Source organism: Neoarius graeffei, chromosome 19 (assembly GCF_027579695.1).
Source record: "Neoarius graeffei isolate fNeoGra1 chromosome 19, fNeoGra1.pri, whole genome shotgun sequence".
In the NCBI taxonomy this organism is placed as follows: domain Eukaryota; kingdom Metazoa; phylum Chordata; class Actinopteri; order Siluriformes; family Ariidae; genus Neoarius; species Neoarius graeffei.
In genome coordinates, this window is record NC_083587.1 from 18,184,135 (window position 1) to 18,208,763 (window position 24,629).

At 42.7% G+C, this 24,629-nt stretch overlaps 1 protein-coding gene across 1 annotated transcript in view; it reads right to left on the minus strand.

Annotated features, from left to right (window-relative positions):
* pign (phosphatidylinositol glycan anchor biosynthesis, class N) overlaps window positions 1–14,323 on the minus strand; it is a 63,576-nt gene extending 49,253 nt beyond the window's left edge. Inside the window, exons 1-5 of the mRNA XM_060899762.1 lie at window positions 14,149–14,323; window positions 13,661–13,906; window positions 3,393–3,514; window positions 3,206–3,304; window positions 3,015–3,121 (exon numbers count right to left, since the gene is read on the minus strand). Coding sequence (XP_060755745.1) covers window positions 3,015–3,121; window positions 3,206–3,304; window positions 3,393–3,514; window positions 13,661–13,887 — 555 coding nt within the window. The 5' untranslated portion in view covers window positions 13,888–13,906; window positions 14,149–14,323. The remainder of the gene's footprint in view (window positions 1–3,014; window positions 3,122–3,205; window positions 3,305–3,392; window positions 3,515–13,660; window positions 13,907–14,148) is intronic.
* Window positions 14,324–24,629: the final 10,306 nt, after the last annotated feature.

Genomic DNA, 24,629 nt, shown 5'->3' on the forward strand with positions numbered 1-24,629 from the left:
ACTGATACCTAGTGTTTTAATCAGGATGGAAACGACACAAGCTGACCCCAGATCAGTGCTCTTACTCTCAAGGATTCAATTAATCATTGGCCAGTTAGAAGATTTATTCACCGTTCATATCAACCTGTGTGACTTGACTATAAACAGTCAGGTTAAAATTCATGCTGTTTTTCTTCACATCACATTTCATCGCGTGTAAACATATCTCACTCCTCTCGAACACACATGCTGGGGTTTCTCTCTTTGTGAGGACTTTTCACAAACAGTGATTACTGTGGATAATTAATGCTAGGCTTAAACCAATACTTAAGCCTGACCTTAAAGGGCACATTTTGGGTAAATTCAGGAGCAAGATCAGTGTAATTCTCCTATTTTATATTAAACTTTGGTCAAATATCTGTCACATTTTGCGCAAATTTTTTTACCTTGCGCAATACCAGAAAAATTCAGTTGAAATCAAGCCATTTGAGGCAAATTGGTCCGCCTCTGAAAAAACTTGGCATTTGAATTTCCTGGGAAACACTGATTTTCGTGACGTCATCTGCGGGACGCCTCCCTCTGAATCCTACGTCAGTGCTGGTTTGTTTATGAGGAAACGACCTGGTGGTTTCCTGCTAATTTCTTCAACATTATCACGTAATTATTAAAATGGTTAACAGATGTATCGTAGGAGGGTGTAGCAACACCAATCTTGATGGGATTAGTACTCATCGTTTTCCAAAAGACCGGACAATGAGAGAGAAATGGGAGCGCTTGGTCTACACAGGCTGTGCACTGAAACCGTGCAAAGCTCGCGCAGCCTGCTGGCGCTTCCGCAGATAACGTCACGATTCTGGCTCCAGACTCCCTTGGGATTTTTCCAGACGCGTTTTGTTATTTTATTTTTTTCTGCTGTAGACAGATGGCCTTGTGCAAAATTACCCTTCTGGATGAGTGTGTAAAGGGACATACTTTCATATAAAAAAAACCCCACAAAATTGGTCCAGGATATGCACTTTAACCTCAGTAACCTCAAGGAAATATTTTGCCTTTTTATTATTTTTTATATATATATAAAACCAATAAAACATTCATTGTGTGATTTTTCATGACACTATCCTTTCAATGCAAGGACATTTGGTTATTTTTGGTCCTCACCAAGTGCTAAATAGATGTACACACACACACACACACACACACACACACACACACACACACACACACACACACCCCTCAAGGCTCAGAAATACCGCAAAAGCAAATAAAATCTTGTGCTACAAAATCTTGTAGCACAAAGTTTTATTTGCTCTTGAAAATAATAAAATAAAATGAATAGCCTTGAGCTATTCATTTTAATTTGATCACTACCGCAATGATGTCATTTCAGTGTTTGTTGTTGCTCCTATTAAGTATAATCTTACATCTCTTCATGAGATATAGCATTACATGGGGACATAACATTAAAGCTAGACGGCCTTTCGATTTCATAAAATTGGTGAAATTTAGTTCCCTCTGAAATGTGGTCATTGTGATACATGTTTATTTCTGTAATATCTCACAAAATATCAGGCCATTCAGTGGCTGGGAAGTTATTTAATTTGAGGGGATTCCCGAGCAAATAATGTGCATGAAATCGTGCAGTCAAGCAGACAGAGGAAGTCCGTATGCGTGCGCATGCGCAGGTTTACCTTTGAGCGTGCACTGACAGTTCCATCATTCTGTCGCTAAACGAACAGCTGATCACACCAACATGCTCGCTGACCATCGATATTTATTAGTTTGGTCCTGCGTTTCCTTTCCTTCGTATATACGGTAACATAACGTCTTTTCTTCTCGTTTTCCGTTACTGTCGTCGGTCTTTCACGTTTCATTCGCACACTCATGTCCTCCATTTTTCTCTCCTGTTTCAAATTTGTATCCCACAATGCCTTGCGCAAACGGAGAAAGCCCACCACGTCATGCATGACGTAGTATCTTGTATTGGGCCATGGTGAAGCAAGGAAAAATAAGGCCACGTGGAGATAAATTCATTAATTGTTCTATTTTTAAAAAATAATAATAAAATTGGAAGTCTGCTATTTGAATTCAGTAGCTTTCAGTCCACTAAACAAAAATAATTGGGTGTCGGTCAAGGAAAATTCTTTTTATGACCTACACTTGAAAAATCTGAAAGGCAGTACAGCTTTAAGGCACACATATACAATATTTTCTATATATTTTGTTCTACATGGCTATGCTATGCCTACTGCATTCATGTATCTGAAGAAAAAAAAAAAAATTCCCAGACGTTATTATTATTATTATTATTATTATTATTATTATTATTAAATAATGAAAATTCAATGCTTTGGAGAAACTTTTGTATTTTTTTTCATCAAGTAATAGAAGAACTGGTGCAAATTCTCAAAGAAAGAAGCTGATTTCTTTAAAAAAAAAGTAAATTATGATTTCATTCAGATTGATTGTATTACGGCTCAATACAGTAAACATTTCACACTCAGAAACTTTTCATTTAATTATTTTTTCAAAACCATTCTGGATTTAGGGGCGGCACGGTGGTGTAGTGGTTAGCGCTGTCCCCTCACAGCAAGAAGGTCCGGGTTCGAGCCCCGTGGCCGGCGAGGGCCTTTCTGTGAGGAGTTTGCATGTTCTCCCCGTGTCCGCGTGGGTTTCCTCCGGGTGCTCCGGTTTCCCCCACAGTCCAAAGACATGCAGGTTAGGTTCACTGGTGACTCTAAATTGAGCGTAGGTGTGAATGTGAGTGTGAATGGTTGTCTGTGTCTATGTGTCAGCCCTGTGATGACCTGGCGACTTGTCCAGGGTGTACCCCGCCTTTCGCCCGTAGTCAGCTGGGATAGGCTCCAGCTCGCCTGCGACCCTGTAGAACAGGATAAAGCGGCTACAGATAATGAGATGAGAATGAGAGATTCTGGATTTACAGAATTTCTGAGAACTAGAACAGAGACTCCTGAGGACACAATTTTTGAGGATTTTTCCCCCCGAACAGCATTCAAACAGCAGCAATAAGGACACACCTTCACTTGATCGAACACCCAGCTATCTAGTTTGGAGGCGTCCTTTGAGGCAAAGTCCTCCATTGCAGCAGGATAAGTGTGAGTGTACACATGATCTCCACTGGCTCCTACAACAAACACAGAATGAGACAGAGCTGCTGGGTTTACTACAATAATAACATGGAAGTACATGTGGTACATTCATAATTTACCTTTAGCGAACATTGGCAGGATATCAGGACTTCCCCAACACCATGTGTACCTGCTTTCATTAAACACAGAGTCAAATTCCACTGGATTCTCCTTCCAGCCTGCGCACACACACACACACACACATAATATTTTATATATCTCGTCAGTTATACATGAGACATAAATCATATTGTTACAGGTACTTACCTTTAGCCACAGCGCTGACATCCTCATAAAAGCCTGCGATGAGCGCCACATGTCCAGGACGGGACTCTGTCGGTACACGCGTGTGGGACACTCCCCACGAACCGCTCTCCTCAATTACTCTCCTAATAGATGTAAACACACAATAATGAGCAATAAAATGACATATACCTGATTAAAACAATCACCAGTGTTTTGCATTGTATGGCGTGAATACAAATCAGCCGTGCTGCTGAATGTAATTTCGGATAAAAGCAGATCAGTTTGTTTTTCCTGACTCTATGTTCATGTGCAAGCAGAACACAACAACAACATTCCACGATGACAAAATGTCCAACATGTAGAACCCAACCTGGGTGTGAATTGTTTAGCAGGATGGAACAGTCACTATGTTTACATGCACATAGAGAGAATCGAATTTCTGCCGTTGCTCGACTGAAATCGAAGTTCAAAATGCCATGTATACACCTTAATTCGGCTGAAATTGAACCGAACTTGATTTCTCGGAATCGAGCTACACGACCTAGTTTATGCGATTTCTGCCGAGCTACTTTGTGCATGTATACCCTATCGAGCTAGTTGTCGAGCTACTTCCGGAAGTGATGAGTGACGAGACCACAAGCGGGAAACACAACAGCCTCGGTCGGCATGGCAACAGTAGTAGCGAGCAGCAGAAGAGGTCAGGAGGAACAAACGAAGAAGAGAAAATGGCGATGTAGAGCTCTCTGAAGTGTGGGTGGAGCACAGAGGACGGCAGGACAAAGCTTCTGGTACTAAGAGGCTTTTTATTGTCAGACTTTTCAGTTTAACAGCCTACTTTTATTCTTGAGAGAAAAACACACACACGCGCGCGCTGTGTTCTAGTCCCGGGATGAGCTGTCCCCTCTGCTCTCCCTCTGCCTCCTTAAATAGGGCGCGGTTACTGGGAAGACACACAAACAGGTTAATTACCGTCAGGTGAAGTGATTCTGCCACTCACCTTCACTGGCTCCGCCCTCCTGTCACAGACCGGCGCTTGACCACGCCCCCACTGCCACAGGCAAGCAGAAACGTGCACTTCTGGAGCAATGAGGAGTTTATGCTCATTCAGCTTAAGGAGTTGAATATATTAAAATTCATGGACAGGAGAAAAACGCGCAATGGAGAACACAGAACTGATAACTTTGTTTACACTCTTGAATAGCTCTTCATGACGACAACCGGAAGTGTACCAACACGATGGGGCGTGTTGCGCCACCTGTGGCTCGGGTGCACAATGCACCTCACACAATAGCCCGATTTCATTGTGTGCATGTAGGATTGGATTTCTCTGGCACCCTGCTGGGACCTTCAGCTCGATTACCGACAGCAGCTCGATTTGGATGTGCATGAGACACTCTGAATGGCAGCAAAGAACATTACAGGACCTCAATTCCTTATAAAAAAATCCTGTAGGATTTTTTTTGTAAACTGTGAGCAGAAGACTGGAAGGAAGGAAAGAAAGTAAGAACAAAGACAAAAGGAATAAATGAAAGAAGTAAGGAAAGAAAGAATGGTGGAAGTAGGGAAAGGAAGGAAGGGAAAAAGGGAGTGAGAATATGAGGGAGAGGAAGGGTGGAAGAGCATGAGCATCGTGGAAAGAAGGAAGGAAGGAAGGAAGGAAGGGCAGGTGGGTGTTAAGTTTGGCAGGAAGGAAAGAAATAAGGAAGGAATAAAAGTAGAAAAGGTAAATAAGAGCAAAAGGAAGAAAAATGTGAAGTAAGGAAGGGAGAAACAAAGGAGAAAATGAGGGAAAGTAAAGACTGAAAGAAGAGTGGAAGGAGGGGAAAGACAAAAAGGCTGAAATTTGGATGGTTGGATGGATCGTACTAATTGCCGTCCGGAGCCGTCTGGAACCGTCCAGAACTTTCCATCACCGTCTGGACAGTGTTAACACTGTTCTGATGTAGTAGGCACATCATCCGGACTGTTATCATTATCATATCATCAATATCAAAAGACCAAAACTAAAGAATTCTGGAATATAGACCCCTTCGCAGTAAACGTCATTCATACGTAAGCGGAAATTGCACGCGCAGCCTGGCCCCAAAAAAGACTCAGCGACGGTAGAGACGAGAAGAAATATTTGGAAGAAATGCCTAGTTGTTGTGTTGTCGGGTGTCAGAATCGTAGTAGTGATGGGGTTAAAATGTACAGAATTCCAGCAGGATCTCACCCATTCCAAAAAAATCGCCGACGTCTATGGCTACAAGCCATCAAACGTGTAGACTGGGATGAAAGCACCATCAAAAATGCGCGGGTTTGCAGCGCCCACTTCATCACAGGTAAGATCAGGCTATTTATTAAATCTTTCTTTTTTATTCTTTCTAGTCTTCGTTTATTGATGTAGCAAAATACTTTGGTAACATTTGTCTGATTAGCTGGGTCATAATTACACAATGTAATGAATATTGTTAGCATGTTAACTTAGCTTTGCATGCAATTTTGTTTGTAGGAGAGGTCTCGCTTGACTCAAGCAGTCCAGATTTTGTGCCATCATTATTTGTGTATGCTGAAAATCACAATTTTAAAGCAAGGATGGAAAGGTAAAATTGTGTGCCCTCACTCTAAATGCCAACTTACGTTGACTGCTCTAACCTAGCTCCCGCCCCGTTCAGTTTCATTTCTGGTCTCTGCCTCTCGCTTTTTACGCAGCTCTGATTTCTCTTAGCTGCACTCTTTACACTATCATTCCTTTCATGCCATTCCCTCCTGCAAATTGCTGTTTAGTGTTGGTATTTGCTGTTGTAGCTAAAGCCACATTGCCATCACATCACTGGCATAATTTGATTAAAACAAAATTAATATGAATGTCTCATTGTTAATCAAGTTGTAGTCTCACTGTAACCAGAATGCTGATGGCAGGCTACTTTTGTAAATAGTTTTTTTTTTTTTTTTGAGTTTGACATTTTTTGTAAATAGTATGACTGCCTTCAGGTATCAGAGGAAAACTTACTAACATCGTCCGTCCACTCTTTAATTAAATGCGGATCCGGTAGGCGATGTCCACTTGTTAGAGTTAACTTATTTATGTAGCATTCTCGATCTTGTAACGACAATTGTTTTGCATAATCTGACAGCTCATAATGCCGGTCTATGGGCAGTGCCATTGTTTCTGAGTCCAGGCTGTGCGCGCATCCTGGCAACCGTCGGTTTATTTACAAACATGCGAAGGGGTCTATATACCTGCCTCACAGTTGCTGTTGGTCCAGTTGATGGGTATGTTGTCTTGAGTCTTCCGTGGTGCAACCACGTGTTCTCTGATGGCAGGCAGGAGCTCCTGACGTAGGTAAGGAGTGAAGCGGGGAACACTTTCTTCATACTTCAGCTGAAGAGTGTGAGCCACTTCATCAAACTGGAATGTGTCGGCACTTGTAAGCAGGGCTCGAAATTAACTTTTTTTCTTTGTGTCCCCCAGTGGTCCCGAATTCTGTGTTGTATTGTCCCGAATGGAAGCAATAGTGTCCCCATTTTTTTCCTCTCTGAAATAACCAGTGGTTAATATTATCATATGAAGTTACTATTATATTTGTAACTATGCGATTTTGAACCCTTTATATCATTTTTACAATAAGTCACAAGACACAAGCGACACGTGTCCTATACATCATCTACTTCAAAATTACAGTTATTGCATTTTCAGTTTATTAAACTTTGGTGATCTCACTGTATGAATAGATACCCGTTTATTTAAAGGGGCCAACTAGCTCATTCAGAAAATGTTTCAACTCACTACATCTGCAGTACACTTTAGTTGAAAATAAGACCCCTTTTATGTTCATTTCATCTACTTATACCTTGAATATCTGTTGGCACTTATAAGGCCAACTTATAATTTTCACCATTACCGTTATCCATAGCCCTGTGATGACCTGGCGACTTGTCCAGGGTGTACCCCGCCTTTCGCCCGTTGTTCAGAATTGCGGTGCCAGGTCTTAATTATTTTGACCTTTAAAAGTAGTAAACAGGCACCCTTGTCAGACATAGTGGCTCCCAACTCGTTAGTTGTCAGGGCATGTTACAACATGCCAACTTCAGACACCCTGGCGCCACTGTCCATCACACGCCAACTTCAGACACCCTGGCGCCACTGTCCATCACACTGTGCTGCGTGGACTATATAAGATGCGCACAAACATCGAGGAAAACACAGCACACATCAGACGGGGACTCCATGCAACACCTGCTTCTCATCAGTGAATATTTGGATCCGTTTCTCTCTTTCTTTCTCGGTTTCATTTCTTTCTTGCTTTCTGTCTTTCTATCGCGGACGTGTCAGGATCCAACGTCCATCATTTGTGCCGTGTGAGCATTCCGTGCGTCCTTGAATGTAAGTTGTTTATTGTTGCGTAGCTACTGTGTTATGTGTGTACTCGTTATCTGTAACTGTTACATGTAGCGGTAAGGCTAGCGAGTATTTCTTCTCCTTTTCTCTCATCCTGTGTCTGTCTATTTTCTTACGTGTTTGTTCTGTTCTGTTCAGTAGCCATGTAATGATAGCGCTTGTTTTCTCGTCCACGGTTTGTTACGGGAGCACATTTCATTATTAGCCATTGCCGTGTTGGGAGTGTAGTGGTGGTATGTACAGTTCATAACCGCGCCACATATTCTAACCTTCTATGCGCAACACAGCGCGGGGCAGCGCTTAAAGGAGCCACGCTCCCCTTCATTCAGCCGACACACTCTGTGTCTTCATGCGGGTGTGACTCGCTGTAAGCAGTTGCACCACGCACCTTGGTAATGATAGCTGCTGTAGGCAGCTATCCTCATCCGCCATGTACGTTGTACACATTGTACATATTGTGTACATATCGTGTATATAATCAGTATCTAGTGTGTTGTGTTATTTATTATGGGGTGTAAATAGCATTCATTGGGCTTTACATTGTTTTACTTATATAGTATTCATTTGTGTGTTTTACATTTGTATTACATTGTATATAGTTATTATTCATTTGCGTTAATATATATTTAATGCGATGTGTATTTGTATTTATATCATTGTCATTATTTACATTATTGCTTGTGTGTATATTATTGCTCATGTCTTGTTGTATTTGTATTTTATTCTGTTTTCTAGTAAAACCACGGTTTACACGGTTTCTCGTGAGTGGACATCCATTAATTCCTGTTCTAACCGGACAGCCTGTGTAGCTTGCTGTATACCCGATCCAGTGTCCCCCTTATACAGTCCTTTACCCTGTCCATCACCGGACACCCATTTTTATACCCGTAGTCAGCTGGGATAGGCTCCAGCTTGCCTGCGACCCTGTAGAACAGGATAAAGCGGCTACAGATAATGAGATGAGATCGTTATCCATTTTTATGAACTTTCCGTTATCCATTTTTATGAACTTTCCGTTATCCATTTTTATGAACTTTCCGTTATCCATTTTATGAACTTTCGCTGCCGAAAGCAACATCAGCATAGTGGCAGGTCCGAGCCTAGTGGTGCTGCTGACTGACTAAACTTTCTGAACTAGAAAGACACCAAGAAAACTCACTTATTCTGTTGAACGGTATCTTCCGTCAATATCATCCACATCATTCCTGTTGTATTTTATAACGTGTCTAACAGTGTTCATTAAGTTAATTCAGTTGCTAGCGTTGCCTGCAGACCAGGCGATGACACTTTGGATCCTGAAGGTCCCGGAGACGTTATGTCTGGGCTTTCAGTTTCTTCCCCGCGGTCAGTCCGCTTCAACCACTTCAGCATTTTTGTTCTGGCAAGAGTCGGCGGAGCGTGTGCGGTAGCAATTCCATTCCAAGTCCATATAATGCGGACACCGGCCGAAGATTCTAGAATAGAATGCACTGCTCTGTAGCCTACGGATGCAGGTGCATCGAAAGTGTAGCTACTATGTATTTTTCGCTGTTAACGTTTTAAAATTAAAATTGACAAATTAGGTGAATGTCTACGTATGTGTTACGGCTTTGTAAATAATATGAATGTAGAACTTTTTTTCTAGATCTATTTTTTTTCCATTGTCCCGGGATTGTCCCAGATATGATAATTTTGTGTCCCGATGACATTTTTTATGGTCCCCGGGACGTCGGGACACCGTTAGTTTCGAGCGCTGCTTGTAAGGCCATCTGGCCCAAAGAGGTCCTGCAGGATCAGCTCTGGGTCTTCTTGTCCACACCAACTTTGTCCTGCAGTCGACGTCTGGTGTTATATTCTAGATGACGTGTACAAAGGACCAGAGAAGAATCTGGGAAGCACCGTCTTATGGCTTTAGTCAGGGCTCTCTCCTCATCTGAGCCAACCAGCAGATCTCCGATGCCGAGTTCCATACCTGCCAGAGCGATGCTGTCGAACTTACACTGCAGGTGAGAAAAAAACCCATGGTAACTCTCATAACTGCTATCCCAGTGTAGGTAGATGGGGCCTAACATGATGGGTGGCTCCTGTGATGATTTCCGGAGGACTCTGTTGTTCTTGTGGACTGTAAATGTTATGTAGCGTTCCCCCAAGTTGAAGTTCCTGTTGATGCCCAAGATGGAGGGATAAGTGGCATCAGCTGAACAGAACTGTGCAATGTCACTCAGCTGGTCATCAACATACAGGATAAATCCAGGTGGCTTCCCTTTAAGATGCACCACATGCTGAACAAAGGGGTGGTCGTCTAGCTGAGAGAGGACTACCTGAATGTAGTCTGCAGAGTTTTGCCAGTACTGTGTCCCTCCATTCTTCTCTCTTGCTTGGAGGTTGACAGCATACTTCATGTTTTGCACCTGTTTCAAGTCATGAGGACAATTCACTGATGAATCTAGGACCATGGCTGTGTACACTGTGCGGGGTTGACTTGAGGCTGCTGATGTCTTGATCTTGTTGATAACTTCTGGTGCTGTCCGGATGTACTGGCCATGAGACAGCTTTGCATTGCCACGACTTGATGTGGTGTCTGGGAAAGTGTCGATGATTAGTGGTGACATCTACTGCCCTACAAACAAGTTCTGTGAACTCTTCCGCATGGAGAGAGGACTTAGATGTGCTGAACTGTTCATTAAATACACCAATAGAGGAGATGTCTCGACGTGTTGGACTTGTGGTGTTGATGGCAATAAGACTCCCAGTGGTGTCAGCTTGTATGATGAGTGTGACAAAGTGGTTGGGATTCCACAACATCTTAGAGGAGCCACTCCCTATCCTGCTCCACATGATGTAAATAGTGTCAGAGTGACTGCTGGAATTACATAGGGGCTCCAAAGTTGTTGTGAGCAACCAGAAAACTGGATCACTGAGGCCATTCATAGAAGGGTAGACTGAAGCAATGGGATGTTGAATGACGGTTGAAAGTGCTGCCATGGTGAATGCAGAAGAGAAGTTGCCCTTTACTCCATCTCTGATGGTTTCTTCTCTGCAGCAGAACTTGGTGAATTGCATGTACAAATGTAGATATGCATCGCTGTGGAGAATGAGTTCTATAGTTGTGCGCACTTGTAGCTCCTGGGCACGGCCATCATCAGCATACAATGCCACTGATATAGCATTGAATAGGCAACTACCATTGCCTGAGACAGCAATAAGTTTTTTTGTTGCCGTCTTTGCCATTGCTGTAGATTTTGGACGCTGCCTGGTCCACTTGTAATCACTGGAGAGGCCACCTCATGCTGATGTCCAGTGTCTCAAGCTGACAATCCCTGAGAAAAATACTTTCAAGCTGGGCAGCTGTCTTCAAGCGGCTGAGGTCTTCTTCACGGACGAACTTGCGGAGTCACTCTAAAGAGAGACTAAAGTTGAAGGACCCCTGACTGTAGCAGCATCCCTTACACCAAAACTCATGCTCCATGGAGCTCAGCTCTTGAAACTGTTTTGGAAAGCTTTTGGCAAGTTCTGTGAAACCACTTGGCACATCCAATGCAGAAGATCGTATCTTGGGTCTTGGTGCAGGATGCATGGCAATCTCCACATGCCCATCTGGTCTTCTTGGCTGGCCTTGGCATGCTTCAGAGACTAGTTTTTCTCCGTAGTAGTAATGAACACAAGTACTGTTGAAAGTATGAAAATTAAGAGATCAACCTCCCCTTACATATACACACACGGGCCTGTGGTTATCACATACCTCATGACTGTGAAGGATCAAAAGTGTCAACAAGTGATTCATATTTGCGAGCGATCAAAAGTCTCAACTTTTTGAGAGACATGTTTTCACATCTCATGCAGCTAGTTTTAATGCAATTTAAGCTATGTGTAACCGGTCAGTCATTATTGTGTTTGTTGAGTGTGTGTGTGGGAGCATGCGTACACTGCTGCTCCCTCTGCTCATCACAGGCTGTGGTTAGTGTACAAGCTGAACGTTCACACACTTACACACACTCTCTCTCTCTCTCTCTCTCTCTCTCCATATCTCTGTGTTGTCACACCACACACTTCTGCGTGCTTCTGCCCTGCTTCTGAGTTTATGCCCCTGTGCAATTTTAATTATACAGTGGGGCAAAAAAGTATTGTCAGTCACCAATTGTGCAAGTTTTCCCACTTAAAAAGATGAGAGAGGCCTGTAATTTTCATCATAGGTATACCTCAACTACGAGAGACAAAATGAGAAGAAAAAAAATCCAGAAAATCACATTGTCTGATTTTTAAAGAATTTATTTGCAAATTATGGTGGAAAATAAGTATTTGGTCAATAACAAAAGTTCATCTCAATACTTTGTTATATACCCTTTGTTGGCAATGACAGAGGTCAAACGTTTTCTGTAAGTCTTCACAAGGTTTTCACACACTGTTGCTGGTATTTTGGCCCATTCCTCCATGCAGATCTCCTCTAGAGCAGTGATGTTTTGGGGCTGTCGCTGGGCAACACGGACTTTCAACTCCCTCCAAAGATTTTCTATGGGGTTGAGATCTGGAGACTGGCTAGGCCACTCCAGGACCTTGAAATGCTTCTTACGAAGCCACTCCTTTGTTGCCCAGGCAGTGTGTTTGGGATCACTGTCATGCTGAAAGACCCAGCCACGTTTCATCTTCAATGCCCTTGCTGATGGAAGGAGGTTTTCACTCAAAATCTCACGATACATGGCCCCATTCATTCTTTCCTTTACACGGATCAGTCGTCCTGGTCCCTTTGCAGAAAAACAGCCCCAAAGCATGATGTTTCCACCCCCATGCTTCACAGTAGGTATGGTGTTCTTTGGATGCAACTCAGCATTCTTTCTCCTCCAAACACGACAAGTTGAGTTTTTACCAAAAAGTTCTATTTTGGTTTCATCTGACCATATGACATTCTCCCAATCCTCTTCTGGATCATCCAAATACTCTCTAGCAAACTTCAGACGGGCCTGGACATGTACTGGCTTAAGCAGGGGGGCACGTCTGGCACTGCAGGATTTGAGTCCCTGGCGGCGTAGTGTGTTACTGATGGTAGCCTTTGTTACTTTGGTCCCAGCTCTCTGCAGGTCATTCACTAGGTCCCCCTGTGTGGTTCTGGGATTTTTGCTCACCGTTCTTGTGATCATTTTGACCCCACAGGGTGAGATCTTACGTGGAGCCCCAGATCGAGGGAGATTATCAGTGGTCTTGTATGTCTTCCATTTTCTAATAATTGCTCCCACAGTTGATTTCTTCACACCAAGCTGCTTACCTATTGCAGATTCAGTCTTCCCAGCCTGGTGCAGGTCTACAATTTTGTTTCTGGTGTCCTTTGACAGCTCTTTGGTCTTGGCCATAGTGGAGTTTGGAGTGTGACTGTTTGAGGTTGTGGACAGGTGTCTTTTATACTGATAACGAGTTCAAACAGGTGCCATTAATACAGGTAACGAGTGGAGGACAGAGGAGCCTCTTAAAGAAGAAGTTACAGGTCTGTGAGAGCCAGAAATCTTGCTTGTTTGTAGGTGACCAAATACTCATTTTACCGAGGAATTTACCAATTAATTCATTAAAAATCCTACAACGTGATTTCCTGGATTCTTTCCCCCCATTCTGTCTCTCATAGTTGAAGTGTATCTATGATGAAAATTACAGGCCTCTCTCATCTTTTTAAGTGGGAGAACTTGCACAATTGGTGGCTGACTAAATACTTTTTTGCCCCACTGTAGTAAGTAAAATCCCTGTTTGGTATACATCATTAATTCTCAATATGTACCCTTTAATTCTATATACTGCTGGAAAAAATGTCAATATCTGGACGGTATCCAGAAGGGTCCGGACGGTAATTCGTAGGACCGGGATGGGATGGATGGAAGGAGGGAAAGAAAGAAAGATCAGGAGGAGGAAAGTAAGAAAAAGTGGATGAAGGAAACACAGTCCTGACCTTAAATAAGGCATCCTGATGGTGCCGTTGATGTCAGGCTTGAACATGCTGTCTGCCCTCAGACCATCTGCTACGAAGAGCACCAGGCGCCTGGCAGGTGATGGTAAGAGCACATGCTGAGGACTCATCCCATGAACCAAAGGTGATGTGAAGTAGATGTCAAATATGGAGATGAAGAAGACAACATGGACCAGAAGCCCCACAATAAAGAATGTGACCATGTTCATCGTGTCTATTGAGCTGATCCTGTGGAATAGAAGAAGAGCAGCTATTTAGAAGATAAAAGTTATTTATTCCACTTGGATATTTCATCTGTTTTTGATCATTTCATTTTCACACTTGATTATGACTGTATAAGAAACAGGCTGAATCCTAAACGACTCCCTCCTCTCTGTATCAGTACAGTACACTACAGGGAATAGATTAGGGTGATCAACACACTATATGTTATACAGGAAGTAGTTTGGGATTTAACCCTTTCATCTTACCTTTCTGATATTTCGTAATGTTTGTTTCATGCTTGTTTCACTTTCACCATAACAGCTGACTGTCTGACACTAATAACAGACAATAATGATCTGGCGAAATGCACTGATTAATAAATATTTTACTTTGGCTGTAACGATCTAGAGCAGCTCAATGAATTGCTGTTCTCCACTTCCTGGATGACGTCAGAACATAACCTTCACACAAAGGATGATGGGTAATGAAGTCCACTGATTCATTGCTAGCTGTTAGCAGGTTCTCTCTTCGGTTTATTTTTTTACGTTTCTTTGTACACATCAGGTGATATAGTTTATAGTTTAATATAATTTGTTATCTTATATCTAGTTGTAATCTCGCTTTAATAAAAATATAGGTTTTGTGTTTATTATTTAAAGTTTAAATGTACTATACAAGCCGAGGCATTTTGGAATCACAGTTTCATAATATCACCACCAGAGGGCGCGCTTTGACCAAAATAAATAAAATCAGGAAATAATTATATGCAAAAAGTGTATACGTTTGAACTGTTCTGATTCGCCATTCGAGCTAAACTGATTAAAACTTAATAATAATAATAATAATAATAATAATAATAATAAATCCAAAATAACATTAATACACCTCCTGCATTGTCATTTAGACACTGTGTCTTTTCCTTATTTTGTTTGATTTGTGTTTGTATTTTATCAGTGTTAGCTTCCTGTATGTGTGTTATGTTGCACAGATAGATAAACATATTTTATTCTGTGTAGAGAAAGGGGACTTATAGTATGAAACTATATTAATATTAATAATAGTCTTCTTTTTCTTCTAATAGTAGAATATAGTGTAGACAAATCTAGATAGCATTATTTTAACTATAATGCATACAAATCAGCATTTCCTTTTTGATAGAAGAGAGCAAATGACAGACCAATGTCTTCGGTTGTAAATATTTTATGCTTTTACAAAAAATTAGCTATTTTATAATGCAGCAAATTTTCGCTCATGGCCGCTTGAGGGTGCTATACACACCTTCAGATTGCTTAGAAGGTTGCCGCTTTGGGTGAAATCCCCCTTTAGAAATGTGAAAACCTCATCTCATCTCATCTCTCTAGCTGCTTTATCCTGTTCTACAGGGTCGCAGGCAAGCTGGAGCCTATCCCAGCTGACTACGGGTGAAAGGCGGGGTACACCCTGGACAAGTCGCCAGGTCATCACAGGGCTGACACATAGACACAGACAACCATTCACACTCACATTCACACCTACGGTCAATTTAGAGCCACCAGTTAACCTAACCTGCATGTCTTTGGACTGTGGGGGAAACCGGAGCACCCGGAGGAAACCCACGCGGACACGGGGAGAACATGCAAACTCCACACAGAAAGGCCCTCGCCGGCCACGGGGCTCGAACCCAGACCTTCTTGCTGTGAGGCGACAGCGCTAACCACTACACCACCGTGCCGCCCCATGTGAAAACCTAGTTTTAAAAAAAGAGAAATAAAAACACTTGAGGAGGTGTTATTTTATAGTAGTCCTCAGTGACAGGGTGGGGTGATTAGTATAGGTAATCGTATGGGGCTGAGTAAAATTCAGGATTAATTTCACGAGTGATTTCGAAGTTTTGAAAATTTCAAAACTTCGAAATCACAAGTGAAATTGATCCTTAATTTTACGACGAACCATACGATTACTTGTTTATAATATATAGAGCCAAACTCATACTTCGGAAGCCATTTAAATTCACAACATTTGTCATTCACGTTTTCTGAACCAATCAGGGCGCAAGACTATCTTGCACGTTTGAATCAGTTTCGAAAGCGTCTTTTGGTATTTTCATTTTTGCTTGCAGCTTTCAATTGGTTTATCATTTCTTCATCAAATATAGCAAAACGTGGCATTGCTGAGTCAGCGATAGGCTCTCGTCTCCACGCTCACTAAATGGCTGCTGCTTGGTTAGCTGTAAGCTACAGTTTGGGACCCTTTGCTCCCATATTTAATTAAAACATCATTATCACCCTTCTGCATACTGAGTTGTATCACGGCTCGAACAGTCCCGATCTGTTTGCTTAATTGGTCTTAAATGGGATAGGCTCTAGCTTGCCTGCGACCCTGTAGAACAGGATAAAGCGGCTAGAGATAATGAGATGAGATGAGATGAGAACTTCACCATATCACTGATTATACTATTTTATTTGTTAAAGAACACATTTACAGCCATCATTTGCCTATGAATGAGCTGTTACTATAGAAACAAGCGCAATAATAATAATAATAATAATAATAGCAGTGGGGCGGCACGGTGGTGTAGTGGTTAGCGCTGTCGCCTCACAGCAAGAAGGTCCGGGTTCGAGCCCCGTGGCCGGCGAGGGCCTTTCTGTGCAGAGTTTGCATGTTCTCCCCGTGTCCGCATAAGTTTCCTCCGGGTGCTCCAGTTTCCCCCACAGTCCAAAGACATGCAGGTTAGGTTAACTGGTGACTCTAAATTGACCGTAAGTGTGAATGTGAGTGTGAATGGTTGTCTGTGTCTATGTGTCAGCCCTGTGATGACCTGGCGACTTGTCCAGGGTGTACCCTGCCTTTCGCCCGTAGTCAGCTGGGATAGGCTCCAGCTTGCCTGCAGCCCTGTAGAACAGGATAAAGCGGCTAGAGATGATGAGATGAGATAATAGCAGTGAGTTGATAGCATACATATTTATAATGCATACTGTATATTATAGATATTGTATATTATTAATATAGATATTTTGAATGCATAATATAGATAGCGTATTATAGTGTTTATACACATGAGGGTAAGTCAAAAAAGTTCTAAGACAGATGTTATAATTTCAAAAGAATTCAAAAAAGGAATACAAAGAAGGAATTCTCTGATGGAACATCACTTGCAGAAGTGTTTAGACTTAAATGGAGAATATGTAGAGAAATAGCTTTGTTATTTTCATAAATTAATATTTTTTTCATTTGTCTTAGAACTTTTTGACTTACCCTCGTGAGTATATATATATATATATATATATATATATATATATATATATATATATATATATATATATATATATATATATACGGCATATATGAGCCATTCCACCGAATCAGTGCCATTTCCATCCCTAGAAAATTATATGTATAAATGCACATAAAAATGTACTTTAAAATACATTTCCTTATTACGCAGAATGTCCTGCACATTGATCTGATTTCAAATTTAAGATATATAATTGTAAGGATTAATAAAAACTACCTAAAACACTGAAAAATAGCATGTGTTACCTGTCCCCGCCCTCTAACTTTATAATTAACTATGAAATATTATGATTAAAATCCTTCAGAAACAGTATTTCTTTTGCACTGTTGTGTGACTCCATATCCTATCCATGGTTTAAATATATTTTTTTCATAAGAAATCCACAATATGTTAGTTAAAATACACATTTTAGTCGTGTCCCTGGGTTTTCACTCAGTCCTGTTACCCAAACATATTACCCCATCTGACAAATTTGGAACATTCCATAAATCACATGCTCAACAGGAAGTTACATCAGTTGTGTCTTCTGAAGGCCATGGGAAGACCAAAAGTTAGTTCTCTCATTTACTTTTCTGTATATTTGATGATTTTTTAACTTTGATAAGGTTAATGTCAACATACTGTCCTGTTACTTAAATTATTTCTTAGATGATATTTGTTTATTTTAAAAATACAGATTTTTGGTAAATCACTAGAATGTGCTAAGTGTGGTCATGTTATTAGCGCTGACACCATGTGGCTTAATTCTATGTATTAGCTAATCCTAGGCTAAAAACTCAGTCCTGTTACTTTCAGAGTTTTGGTAACAGGACTGAAAAAAATGCAGCCATCTTTGACTTCCAAACCTTGTAACGTAGCCTGAGGTTGACCAATACACATTTTGAATAGTTAAATATGTGTGTTATTATAATCAGTGTTGAAAAGATATAACAAATTAAGTTTAATTTGGGAGTGGTACAATAAGCAAATGGCACCCATTCGGTGGAATGCCATATATATGTGTGTGTGTGTGTGTGTATGGGTGCTTAGGGTGACTAATCTTCACGGCTCTGGTCACCTAACTCCTGTATAACTACCTACACATGGTGCACCTGTATTTGACAAAATGTTATACCAGGGACCGAGTGAGGGATGGTATATTCTCTTTGGGTACAGTGGTGCTTGAAAGTTTGTGAACCCTTTAGAATTTTCTATATTTCTGCATAAATATGACCTAAAACATCATCAGATTTTCACACAAGTCCTAAAAGTAGATAAAGAGAACCCAGATAAACAAGCGAGACAAAAATATTATACTTGGTCATTTATTTCTTGAGGAAAATGATCCAATATTACATATCTGTGAGTGGCAAAAGTATGTGAACCTTTGCTTTCAGTACCTGGTGTGACCCCCTTGTGCAGCAATAACTGCAACTAAACGTTTCTGGTAACTGTTCATCAGTCCTGCACACCGGCTTGGAGGAATTTTAGCCCATTCCTCTGTACAGAACAGCTTCAACTCTGGGATGTTCGTGGGTTTCCTCACATGAACTGCTCGCTTCAGGTCCTTCCACAACATTTTGATTGGATTAAGGTCAGGACTTTGACTTGGCCATTCCAAAACATTCACTTTATTCTTCTTTAACCATTCTTTGGTAGAACGACTTGTGTGCTTAGGGTTGTTGTCTTGCTTCATGACCCACCTTCTCTTGAGATTCAGTTCATGGACAGATGTCCTGACATTTCCCTTTAGAATTCGCTGGTATAATTCAGAATTCATTGTTCCATCAATGATGGTAAGCCGTCCTGGCCCAGATGCAGCAAAACAGGCCCAAACCATGATACTACCACCACCATGTTTCACAGATGGGATAAGGTTCTTATGCTGGAATGCAGTGTTTTCCTTTCTCCAAACATAACGCTTCTCATTTAAACCAAAAAGTTCTATTTTGGTCTCATCCGTTCACAAAACATTTTTCCAATAGCCTTCTGGCTTGTCCATGTGATCTTTAGCAAACTGCAGACAAGCAGCAATGTTCTTTTTGGAGAGCAGTGGCTTTCTCCTTGCAACCCTGCCATGCACACCATTGTTGTTCAGTGTTCTCCTGATGGTGGACTCATGAACATTAACATTGGCTAATGTGAGAGAGGCCTTCAGTTGCTTAGAAGTTACCCTGGGGTCCTTTGTGACCTCGCCGACTATTACACGCCTTGCTCTTGGAGTGATCTTTGTTGGTCGACCACTCCTGGGGAGGGGAACAATGGTCTTGAATTTCCTCCATTTGTACACAATCTGTCTGACTGTGGGTTGGTGGAGTCCAAACTCTTTAGAGATGGTTTTGTAACCTTTTCCAGCCTGATGAGCATCAACAACGCTTTTTCTGAGGTCCTCAGAAATCTCCTTTGTTCCTGCCATGATACACTTCCATAAACATGTGTTGTGAAGATCAGACTTTGATAGATCCCTGTTCTTTAAATAAAACAGGGTGCCCACTCACACCTGATTGTCATCCCATTGATCGAAAACACCTGACTCTAATTTCACCTTCAAATTAACTGCTAATCCTAGAGGTTCACATACTTTTGCCACTCACAGATATGTAATATTGGATCATTTTCCTCAATAAATAAATGACCAAGTATAATATTTTTGTCTCATTTGTTTAACTGGGTTCTCTTTATCTACTTTTAGGACTTGTGTGAAAATCTGATGATGTTTTAGGTCATATTTATGCAGAAATATAGAAAATTCTAAAGGGTTCACAAACTTTCAAGCACCACTGTAGATGGAGCTCATTAGCCTTGGTTGGCAGTCCACCTAGGGGAAGGAAAACCCTGATTCCAAACCTCCTCTGCCTTGCGGCCATATCCAGTCCGGGAAAGGCTCACAAAGTCTGGGAACCGGCAGATCCTGCAGAAGCTATAGAGAAGAAGGCGGTTACAGCAATGCACCTGTGGAGTGCATAGGGCAAGACGTGGTATTTTTAAGTCACCTTGGCCATCCACTGCATCTGGTTCTGTCTCCAGTCGTCTCGACTTTGTCCTGCCACTGGATTCTTAGACAGTCCCAGACGAGAGAGTGAGGTCGACAATGCACAACTCTTCTTCACTTTAATTAAAATTCACTGCGCAAGTCATCTATCATCATCTATCCCATGAAAGTCCTGTGGCGACAGGCGCGCGACGAAGCAACAGGTGTGGGTACACTGGTAGTTGTAGCCGCAACCCTGCACATAGGTGGCTTAGGCCATTGGGCTGCTATTCACTGATCGGAGTAGCAGTGGATTTCGGCAGCAGTCTGAGCGACTGAACAGCCCTATTTAGGAAATGCACTGCTTACCTCCACGGCATGAGGAAGGGACTAGAAAAGGTGGCCCAAACATTGCCTACTCCTCCTACCCTAGCCAGTTTACCACGACTGGAGGGGGCCCTACTCATGCGGTCGACACAAAGGAAGTAAATTGAAAACTAGAACAATATCAATAACCCTTGCAGCTTGGAATGTTCGCACGCTTCTTGATAGAGATTCCTCCGAAAGACCCCAGAGACGCACAGCACTCATCGCTAAAGAACTTGGCAAAAACGCATTGACATCGCTGCTCTTAGTGAAACCAGGCTGGCAGGAGAGGGTGATCTGTGCGAGAGTGGTGCAGGCTACACCTTCTTCTGGTGTGGATGTGGCCCTGAAGAGAGAAGAGAAGCCGGGGTAGGGTTCGCTGTTAAGTCATCACTTGTTGGAAAGCTAGCTGGTTGCCCGAAGGGTGTAAGCGATCGCCTAATGAAGTTGCGACTCCCTCTTTCCCATGGCCAAAAGTTTGCTACCATTATCAGTGTCTATGCCCCCACCATGACTAACCCAGATGAGGCTAAAGACAAGTTCTATGAAGATCTAAACACTGTCATCAACTCGATCCCAGAAGCAGATAAACTTATTATCCTAGGCGATTTCAATGCGAGAGTTGGCTGTGACAGCGCCTCCTGGGAAGGAGTGATTGGGAAGCATGGAGTAGGAAAATGTAACAGCAATGGTCTCCTCCTTCTGCAGACCTGTGCAGAGCACGGCCTTTTGATTACTAACACCATTTTCAGTCTCCCTACGCGTAACAAAACATCTTGGATGCATCCCCACTCAAAGCACTGGTATCTAATTGACTATTCCATCGTGCGAAAGAGGGACAGACGAGATGTTCGGGTTACAAAGACCATGTGTGGTGCTGAGTGCTGGACAGATCACCACCTGGTTGTTTCCAAACTAAATATCCATGTCCAGCCCAAAAGACGGCCCCAGGGTGCAAAAGCGCCTAAACGACTGAATACCAGCAAGTTACAGGTAAGAAATATCAAGCAGTCCTTTACCGACACCCTTGAACAATGCTTAGACGCCACTGTACTGGATGGCCATGATATTGAGATAGCGTGGACTGCACTCCGCGAGATGGTTTACAACACGGACCTGGAATGCCTTGGACCAACTACCAGAAAGCACAAAGACTGGTTTGATGAGAACTGCATGGAGATTGAGCAGCTACTAGAGGAAAAGCGCCGTGCATATAAAACCCATCTTGACGATCCGACATCAACATCAAAGCATGACATACTACGAAATGTGCGGAGCACCTTACAGGCGAAGCTGTGCCAGATGCAGGACTCCTGACTAAATAAGAAAGCCGACGAGATCCAGGGCTTTGCTGACAGAAACGACATGAAGAACTTTTACAACAGCTTGAAAGAAATATACAGTCCTACCACCATGGGCTCACTGTCTCCACTTCTCAGTGCTGATGGGTCAACACTGATCTCTGACAAAGATAAAGTCCTCGAGAGATGGGCAGAACACTTTCAGAGTATCCTGAATAGGCCCTCATCAATAAATGATGAAGCCATCAGCAGGCTACTTCAGGTTCCTATTGACGAGACCATGGACGCCATACCAACATTTGAGGAAATTGAGAAAGCTCATCTTCTCTCAAGTGGCAAAGCTCCAGGTTTAGACTCCATCCCAGCTGAAGTCTATAAAGAGGGGGGAGTAGCCCTGACTGAGAAACTCCACCAGCTTTTTCAGCTCATCTGGTTTCATGAGGCTGTGCCACAGGACTTTAAGGATGCATCCATCATGCACCTCTACAAGCGCAAAGGTAACTGTCGTATCTGCGACAATTACCGTGGAATTTCCCTGCTGGCTGTTGCAGGAAAGATCTTGGACAGAGTTTTACTCAATCGTCTCATCGCACATCTCGAGCAAGGTCTACTACCAGAGAGTCAGTGTGGCTTTTGGAAAGAGCGCGGGACTATGGACATGGCGTTTGCTGCCAGACAACTCCAGGAGAAGTGTCAGGAACAAAATGTTGACCTTTATTCCACTTATGTCGATTTGACGAAGGCATTTGACACCGTGAGTAGAGATGGTCTTTGGAGAATTATGACAAAGTACGGTTGCCCCAGCAATTTCGTAAACATCATGCGTCAACTTCACGACGGCATGCTAGCAAGAGTCCAGGAAAATGGAGAGACCTCTGATCCATTCCTCGTCTCCAATGGAGTGAAGCAAGGATGCGTCCTCGCCCCCACCTTGTTCAGTCTAATGTTTTTGGCCATGTTGAGCGATACCTTTGGAGATGCTGAGGTGGGCATTGGTATCAACTACCGTACTGATGGCTCCCTGTTCAATCTAAGAAGGCTGCAAGCTAAAACTAAGGTCTCGACTGATACCATCAACGACCTTCTCTTTGCCGATGATTGTGCCCTGAATGCTGCGTCAGAACCTGATATGCAACGCACGGTCGACATATTCTCGAATGCCTGTAGTAACTTTGGCCTAACCATCATCACCAAAAAGACAGAGGTCATGCATCAGCCAGTGCCAGGAAAGCCATAGTGTGCTCCCAACATCACCATCAATGGGCACAGACTGAACGTCATGGAAAAGTTCACCTACCTTGGAAGCACACTCTCCAGGAACGTCACCCTTGACGATGAAGTAACAAATAGACTAGCTAAAGCAAGCACTGCTTTCAGCAGGCTTCGTAAGAACATGTGGAAAAGACGAGGCATAAAAACGGAAACCAAGATCAAAGTGTATAAAGCCGTTGTTCTAACTACGTTGCTCTACGGTGCTGAAACCTGGACGGTCTATCAGCGTCATGCCAGGAAGCTGAACCACTTCCACACCACCTGCCTGAGGAAAATTCTTGGCATCAAATGGCAAGAGAAAATCCCAGACACTGAGGTCCTTACACGTGCTGGCCCATAGACATATAAACATAGACGCCGCATTGAGCTGGTGGCCCGTTGCTGGGATACGTCAGAGTGTCCGCCATATTGGATGTGGCAAATTGTCCCCGTAAACCAATGCAAGTAAATGGACTGAACTTCATAAAGCCCCTTTCTACAATAATATTTAACTCGATGCCTTTTCACCCATTAAGACACACACGTATATATTTGGGAAACAAACAGGCATCAAAACAACATATATAACTTTTTAATGTGATGGTTATAAATAGTGTGCGAAATACCCATCAATATTCTGCATGACCGCCAAACTGAGTTCGGCCAGGTTCTAACGTCATACCAAAACAAAATACATCACTGATTCCTTCACATTCAGAAAGGTTAAAAACATTCATCATACGTTCAAAAACGTTCATCATAGTGTGGCACTGTATTATCTAATTCTCACCGCTTATAACTATACACCTACCCGGTGGAGATGAGCTGGGAAACTGAAGACTGAAGGAACTACTGGTAGTCTGGCTAAGGGCCTCTGCATGCTCTTGCGACAAGGCTTTCGCAGATAGCTTTTCACAGACAGTTGTAATTTATCATTGAGCGGGGAGTAATAGGCGTGCGCAATGTTATTCACCGCCACAACGCAAGGGGGCGCGAAGTCGCGAAATTGCTAGGAGTAGTTGGTGGGTGTGGTTAGTGGAGTGTTTATCCTCCGGTTACTTATAATGACTAGAACTGGAGTCGTATAGATGTACGTACTTCCTCACTTCCTCGATCAACCGCTCTTCGTGCTGCTCCATCTTCACTCGTGTTTTTAAAAATGGCGGTCGTGAAAACAAAACAAACCGGGAAAGTAGGGAAGCGGAAGTGCATGTACAGCGGATGTAGAGTAGACCAATCAGAGCCCTCTTGTCTGCGACGCTGTCTGCGAGGCTTCTGCGGTGGTCACAATTTTTGGGAGGTGTGCACAGAGCGTCTGTGAAGGTGGGGGGCTACGCAGACGCTATCTGCGACGCCATCTGCGAGGACTGGGTTGTCAGCATAAATTGGCCTTAACGTGACTTCAAAGCTCTGCGAGCATTTGGTCTGGCAAAGATATTCAGCCCAACTGTTTCCCAAAGTGCGTGGTTGACCCGCCTCCCTGAAATGCCTCAGTTTGCTACTGGTCGAAGCCAGAAAAGGCTGTGACGAAGCTTAAACCAATCACATCACTCTTTCCTCTGACGTATGTGACGCGACAGGGCTAACTGGTAGATTAAACTCTTA